The sequence below is a fragment of the Condylura cristata genome, unplaced genomic scaffold (genome assembly GCF_000260355.1).
Source record: "Condylura cristata isolate star-nosed mole 26May11 unplaced genomic scaffold, ConCri1.0 scaffold00002, whole genome shotgun sequence".
NCBI classification, from domain to species: Eukaryota; Metazoa; Chordata; class Mammalia; order Eulipotyphla; family Talpidae; genus Condylura; species Condylura cristata.
Window position 1 is genome coordinate 81,754,699 of NW_004567103.1, and position 7,773 is coordinate 81,762,471.

Consider the following 7,773-nt stretch of genomic DNA (forward strand, 5'->3'; position numbering starts at 1 on the left):
AGGTCTGCCACGCCATGTGGTCACCTCCGGGGCAGGCGGGGATCGAACTCATACTGAAGTGGCTTTAGCTTCTTAGTGCTATGCTTTAACCTGCTGCGCCACCAGGGAGGGTCCCAAACTTAGATATATTTTAAACTCAAAGGCTCCAAGGCTTGTAAGAAGTTGCACATTGTATAGCACAAAAAATTTCCAAAGGAATCTGTATCCTCCGAGTTTCTGCACACAAGAGCTAACCTTGGAGAGAGGGGTATGCCTGTGTGTGTGTGTGTGCACGCATATGTGTTGCTAAGTACCTGTAGGTACATTAATGGCTGTGTGCTTATATAAGTGTGTGAGACCGCATGTGTTTATATGCGGGGTCCAGTGTCTATACATAGGCATGTGTTTGTATTTCTGTCTGTACATGTCGGTGTACGTGCATGTGTGAGTCTAATGTATGTGTGTGGGTGTATGTATGAGCTCAAGACCCTGGAGCCTATTTCTGAGTAACTTTGAGACACTTTGTCTCTCTGAGCCTCTTTTTTCATCAGATGCAAGTGTTCGTGCCATTGCACAGATGGATAATGAGGCGATAGATACACTGACTAGTAACATCAGGTATGCCAGCACCCTGCTCATGGGAAGGAAGCTTAGTGACACACCAGGCCCTGTGTGGCCCCTGTAGTCTCTGATCCATCCTCTGGCCGCTCCCTTAACCACATGCTTGCTGCAGGAAGCAGTGGCAGGTGAGGACAGGTGAGAGGCAGCCACGCCACCATGCAGAGAATTGAGCAGATAGGTCAAGCACCTTCCAGCCCCACTCTAATGAGATACACTGGCCCGGCGACTGTGTCCAGATGTGCCACCCCATGCTCCTGGACACCTTGGCTCTGCCAAGGGACGGGGCAGGGCTTCAGGACAGCACATGCACTCCGATCCCACCCACAATGCAGACCTGATTCTCTTCCCAGAAACCCTACATTTGCAAGATCCCAGGCTGCACCAAGCGATACACAGACCCCAGCTCTCTCCGGAAGCATGTGAAAACGGTACATGGCCCAGATGCACATGTCACCAAGAAGCAGCGAAATGACGTGCACCTCCGTGCCCCCCTGCTCAAGGAGAACGGGGACAATGAGGCCAGTACAGAGCCTGGTGGCCGGGGCTCTGAGGAAAGCGCTGAAGCCAGCAGCACTAGTCAGGCCGTGGAAGACTGTCTTCATGTCAAAGCCATCAAGACCGAGAGCTCCGGGGTAAGCAGAGTTGGGCAGTGGAGGCCCCAATCCCTGTGCCCCCACCCCCTGCAGGTTCAGTGGGTGTGAGGGCAATTCCACAGCCCACCCAGGAACCCAGAACCTCGGCTGCACCTGTAGACTCTGCCACAGGCGCCCCACCCCTAAGCACACAAAGACGTCACTTCTCTTTTTCCAACTTCACCTTTCTCCTTCACTGTGGGCCTCACACAGAGCCTGTCTGTTGCCAGGCTGGGCCCATTCTCCTGGGTCAGACCATGGGCAGTGGAGTTGCCTGTCCTCCAAAGTGGTCATTTTCAAGGGGATGGGTGATTCCTGGTGTCTGCTTTTCCAACCAGTACCAGAGAGCCTCCGCTGGTACCTTGCCTCTGTTCTGTCTGCCACCTGCCTTCTGGCCTCCACGCCTCTTGTTCTAACCACCTGTTCTTTGTCTCCACCTCTTTCTCCCGACTGTACCTCCCCTAAGGATAGACGGTACTGAGGTGAGCAGAGAAGCCTGTGCGGTTGTGGGTGTGGGTGGGCTGGCATGAGTGAGGGTGTGCTGGGGTGCTTGTCTGGGGGCTCTGGGCAGAGACTGGAAGTGGGTTTGGACAGGTAGGCACCATCAGATAGCAACAAGAGTCAACCTGGCAGATGTGTGCAAACTGCAAGCACCAAGCCTGCAGAGAAGAGGTGTGAGTTCAGGCTGCAGAGCTGGGGAAGGTCTCGAGTGCCCAAGTAAGATATGTGGATGCTGCTGTGGATAGGAGGGAGCACTGCCACTTCCTCAGGAAAAGTCTGCAATGAGATGGTATTTAGCCGAGGACTAAGCCCAGAACTGCTGCCGTGGAGGTGAATCCCACTTGGGCTCAGGTCCCAGGCCTCAGTGGTGGGATCCTAGGTCTGCAGAGGGCTGAACAGGGGTGGCATTTCAGCAAACACTGCAGACAGAGGCCCACTCTCGCTGGTTATCCTTTCCCCTTTTAACAAGCTGCTGCTGGCAGTCTGAGAAGCCACCAACTCAGCAGGCAGTGGTTACTGGCATCATCATGCACCCAGGGTTGTTGCTGGAAAGGTTTAAGTAACTTCCATCTCGCTGACTGCAGAGCTCTACCATGTAGCTACGGCAGCCTCTGTGGGTCACAGCTTCAGGTGTCCACACACAGAAAGTTCAACAGGCAAAGCCCCAGCCAGACCTTGTTGGGAGATCTTAGGGCACATGGGAGTGTGGGGGTGACAGTTACTGGGTGACTTGTGCATGCTGATAGCTGTCCATCCACCCATCCTGCAGCCCTGTTCCAGGGACATCTTCTAGCTGGGGGAACCGAGGTCAGAGAAGTGAGGCTCTCTTCCCTGACCCTGGATGTGCAAGGGCGTGGTGAAGGCGTGTGTGCAAGTGTGGGTGAAGGGTCAGGTGGGTTCTTGTACCCTCTGAGTCCTCTCCTTTTCCCTACTCCGCCTGCAGCTCTGTCAGTCCAGCCCCGGGGCCCAGTCGTCCTGCAGCAGTGAGCCCTCTCCTCTGGGCAGTGCCCCCAACAATGACAGTGGCGTGGAGATGCCGGGGACGGGCCCCGGGAGCCTGGGAGACCTGACAGCTCTGGATGACCCGCCCACGGGGCCTGACGCCTCAGCCCTGGCCACCCCCTCCGCTGGGGGCCTGCAGCTGCGCAAACACATGACTGCCATGCACCGGTTTGAGCAGCTCAAGAAGGAGAAGCTCAAGTCACTCAAGGATTCCTGCTCGTGGGCCGGGCCCGCTCCACATACCCGGATCACCAAGCTGCCTCCCCTCCCGGGAAGTGGTGAGTGCAGGTCCAGGGGGTGTGAGCAGGGGCTAGAGAGAGCCTGGGGTGGCAGCCACAGTTCACCCCCACTCAGTGCCCTATACCTGCTTCCTGAACACCCACATTAGGATAGCCTTTACCAGTCTCTATCCAGATAAAGACCCTGGAGCTCAGAGTGGTAAACGTGCCTCACTCAGATGAACAACAGAACTGAGACTTAACCCGGACCCAGCTGGTTTCAAAGCCCATGTTCTTTCAACAACACCATGTGGCATCCCAGTCGCCTCTGGAAAACAGAACCTGCTCACATCCTCTCCCTCCCTGTGAGCCATGCGGTCATTAATCAGCCACCTGCTGTGTGCACTGTGACAAAGGTCTAGGCAGGAGAGCAATATATTCCCAGTAAAGGCACCAGGTGTACACTTGACTGCAGAATAGGCCAAGTGGCACCATAGCCCATGCCCACAGTAATGGTCTGCAAAGGAGGAGCGAGCACATCAACTGGGGAGAAGTAGGGAGGACTTCATGGAGGAAGCAGACCTGAGCTCAACCTCAAGAAGTTTTTGGGATGGAGGCACCCTTAGCAACACTCTCTAAGTGCCACCTCCATGCTAGGTCTTATGCTGAACATACATACGTGGGTGCATACCTGGGCACTCAACCCCAAGATGCACCCCAGGGACAGACATCCTGTGTAGCAGACAGTGAAATGTGCCTCCCAGCTTGCCCTGGAAGGGAGGCTGTGTTGGCCCAGCTGTGGAGGGAACTGCTAGCAAATGGCCTTCAACTCTCTGCTACAGAGATCTCCTGGGTTGCAAACAGCAGCTTCACCCAAGGTCACCCCTTTGGGCTTGCCCACAACCATTGGCTACAAGAATCTAAGAGGCCATCTCAGCCCAACTTAGACAAGCACTAAACGAAGGACCATTTGAGGCTGAACATGTGAGGCCTGTGGAGGCATTGTTAGGCTGCCTCCTGGCTCACTTTGCCCTGGTCACTTTGTTACCACCCCCTCACCCACCAAGGGTGGAGGGGTTCTGAGATCACCTTGTGGATCCCAGTCTACTCCCAATGATCAGCTTGCTCAGTAAACTCCATCCCAAGGGAGCCAGAGCCCTCTCATTAACACAGTCTTGTGGAAAGTCACCTTTAAAAAAAAAAAAAAAAGATTTATTTATTATGTATGCATACAGAACTGAGGTACAGGCCAGAGGTGTGGTGGGTGAGAGGCTTCACCAGAGACAGATTGGGGAGCAGAACAGGCAAAATCGACAAAGTACACTGCTGAGGGGAGCAGCAGGCGGGTCAGGAGAGGTCTGCTGCGCCATGTGGGTCAGCTCCCAGGCAGGGAATTGAACTCATGCTGCAGTGGCTTCTGAGAGCTTCATAATGCAGTGCTTTAACCCGCTGCGCCAGCAGGGAGGGCCCCGAAAGTCACCTTTTGTCTACAGCTGGAGAAACAGAACCAGACACCACAGTAGTGCATCACAGTAGTGCAGCTAAAATTGCCATCAGGCCTCCTGACTTCCACTTGCCCACCCGTAGCAGCAAGCGGGGTGATGAGTTCACTCCTCCCCTCCTTCCATTCAGAAATCATTGGTCGGGTGCCCAGTGTGTGCCAGGCCCTGTGGTAGAACCAGCATGGTCAAAGCCGGGGGAGCACCCGCAGATGCCCACGAGCTGACCCCTCTCCCTTTCCGCAGGCTCCATCCTGGAAAACTTCAGCAGCGGCGGGGGTGGCGGGCCTGCGGGCCTGCTGCCCAACCCGCGGCTGGCTGAGCTATCCACCAGCGAAGTCACCCTGCTGAGCCACCTGCAAGAGCGCCGGGACAGCTCCACCAGCACAGTCAGCTCAGCCTACACCGTGAGCCGCCGCTCCTCCGGCATCTCTCCGTATTTCTCCAGTCGCCGCTCCAGCGAGGCGTCGCCCCTGGGCGCCGGCCGCCCCCACCAGGCCAGTTCCGCAGACTCCTACGACCCCATCTCCACCGACGCCTCGCGGCGCTCCAGCGAGGCCAGCCAGTGCAGTGGAGGCGGCTCGGGGCTGCTGCACCTGACACCTGCCCAGCAGTACAGCCTGAGGGCCAGGTACGCGGCTGCCACAGGCGGCCCACCGCCCACTCCTCTGCCTGGTCTGGAGCGCATGAGCCTGCGGACCCGGCTGGCGCTGCTGGACGGCCCGGAGCGCGCGCTGCCACCCACCTGTCCGCACCCCCTGGGGCCCCGGCGCGGCAGCGATGGGCCGCCCTACGGGGCCATGGGCCCCGCTCCTGCCTTCCCCCACGAGGCGCCTGGCAGTGGGGCTCGGCGGGCCAGCGACCCAGTGAGGCGGCCTGACACCCTGGCGCCCCCGCGGATGCAGCGCTTCCATAGCGCCCACAACGTGAACCCTGCCCCACTTCTGTCCTGCGTGGAGAGGCGAGGCCTTCACCTGCAAAGCCATAGGAGCGCAGACGGCAGCCTGACCCGCAGTGCCTACTCCCCTCGGCCGCCCAGCATCAGCGAGAATGTGGCCATGGAGGCCATGGCCGCAGGGGCAGACAGCACCGGGCCCGATGTTGGCCTGGGGCTGCCAGACGACGACCTCGTGCTGCCGGACGACGTGGTGCAGTACATCAAGGCACATGCCAGCGGTGCTCTGGATGACAGCACCCCACAGGTGTATCCCCCGGAAAGCACCTGCTTCTCTGATAACCCCAAACTGCCCAACTCTGGGCTACAGAGCCAGCGCAGGATGGTGGCCGCCGACTCTAATGTGGGTCCCTCTGCCCCAGTGCTGGGAGGCTGCCAGTTAGGCTACGGGGCTCCCTCCAACCTGAACAAAAGCAGCATGCCTGTGCAGTGGAACGAGGTGAGCTCCGGCACCATGGACACCCTGGCCAGCCAGGTGAAGCCTCCAGCCTTTCCACAGGGTAACCTGGCAGTGGTGCAGCAGAAGCCGGCCTTCGGCCAGTACTCAGGCTATAGTCCCCAAGGCCTGCAGCCAAGCCCTGGAGGCCTGGACAGTACACAGCCACACCTTCAGCCCTGCAGCGGAGGGCCCTCTGTGCCCAGGGGAAACTATATGCAGCAGCTTCGGCAGCCAGGGGCAGGTGGCCAATGTGCCAGCCTGCCCGCCACCGGGAGCCCCCACAGCAGCTATGGCCAGGTCCATCCCCAGCTGAGCCCCAGCACCATGGGTGGAGCCTTGAACCAGTTCTCCCCATCTTGCAGCAACATAGCAGCCAAGCCAGGGCACCTGGGGCTCCCTCAGCAAATGGAAATTGCCCCTGGCCCCACCATGATACGTAGTGGCCACAGGGAACTTGGGGTCCCCAATTCCACCCTGGCTGGGATGCCCCCACCTCAACCAGCCCCTAGCTACCCACAGCAGAGCCACCATCTGGCCACCCCCATGAGCCAGGAGGCCTACTGCCAGGGCCCCAGCCTTCTGCCTTCCCACCAGCCTGGCTTCACGGAGCCCCAGCAGAGCACAATGGGACACGCTGGGTCAAACTTTGGCTTAGTGCAACCCCGGCCACCCCCTGAGCCCAACACATCTAGCCGACACCGTGGGGTGCGTGCCGGGCAGCAGTTGGCTTATGCCAGGGCCACTGGCCATGCCGTGGCTGCTGTGCAAGCCCACCAGGAGATGGCAGAATCCGTACCCAAGGGAGCAATGGGCACAATGGTGTCTCTGCCTCCTCAGCCGCCCCCACATGACACGAACGGGACCCAGGATCACAGCATGCTCTACTACTACGGCCAGATCCACATGTATGAGCAGAATGGAGGCCTGGAGAACCACGTCGGCTGCCAGGTCATGCAGCCCCAGCCGCCACAGCCACAGGCCTGCCCGGACAGCCTCCAGCCCCAACCTCTGCCCTCGCCAGGGGTGAACCAGGTGTCCAGCACAGTAGACTCCCAGCTACTGGAGACTCCCCAGATTGATTTTGATGCCATCATGGATGACGGTGATCACTCCAGCCTCCTCTCAGGAGCCCTGAGCCCCAGCCTCCTCCACAGCCTCTCCCAGAGCTCCTCCCGTCTCACCACCCCCCGGAACTCTCTGACTCTGCCCACTATCCCCACGGGCATCAGCAACATGGCCGTTGGGGACATGAGCTCCATGCTCACCAGCCTGGCCGAGGAGAGCAAGTTCTTGAACATGATGACCTAAGGCCCCAGCCCCTGCCACTCACCGGACCAGCGGGACGTCGAGCATGGGGGTTTCATCCGTTTCCTCTTTTTCCAAAAAAAGTGTTAAATGGGTCTGAGGGGATTTTGCCAATGTCTGGTTCAGACCACAGATGCTTTAAGGATAGGTTTATGTGCCTCCTGTCTGTTCTTCTTTTGGATTATTTTTTGGGACGCTGAAAAAAGTCTCAATGGCAAAGGCAAGGCAGAAACGAAAAACTCGTTTACACAGTGTTTCCCAGCCTTTGGTGTTTATAGGACCACTCTGTTCTGGCTTCTTTGCCTCTGTCATTTGGCTAATGAGGGATTACACTGGCCGAGAGCTTTCCAAGTACACAAGGAAATAGGGTAGAGAAACCACACTTGGGCTAGAATCTGAAAGCCATACAGGATATTCTAATCTAGGAAAATACGTTTCTCATGCCGTTACCTACAAGGTAAAGAAATTTCTGTCCACCAGAAATCTATGAAGCTTAGTTGTTGAGGTCTCCAACCCTCCTTGCCATGGAAGAATAAAAAAAGATTTTTACCTGGATGATTTGGAAGCACGTCCTGATTCCAGGTTTGGTAGAGCTGGCATCTCTACCCTTCAAAGCCAAGTT

General features: G+C 57.7%; 1 protein-coding gene across 1 annotated transcript in view; it reads left to right on the forward strand.

The window, feature by feature from the left end:
* The window catches only part of GLI2 (GLI family zinc finger 2), a 175,376-nt gene extending 167,850 nt beyond the window's left edge, over nt 1-7,526 (forward strand). The window contains exons 11-13 of the mRNA XM_004674725.2: nt 951-1,232; nt 2,677-3,013; nt 4,699-7,526. Coding sequence (XP_004674782.1) covers nt 951-1,232; nt 2,677-3,013; nt 4,699-7,154 — 3,075 coding nt within the window. The 3' untranslated portion in view covers nt 7,155-7,526. The remainder of the gene's footprint in view (nt 1-950; nt 1,233-2,676; nt 3,014-4,698) is intronic.
* The last annotated feature ends 247 nt before the right edge of the window (nt 7,527-7,773 follow it).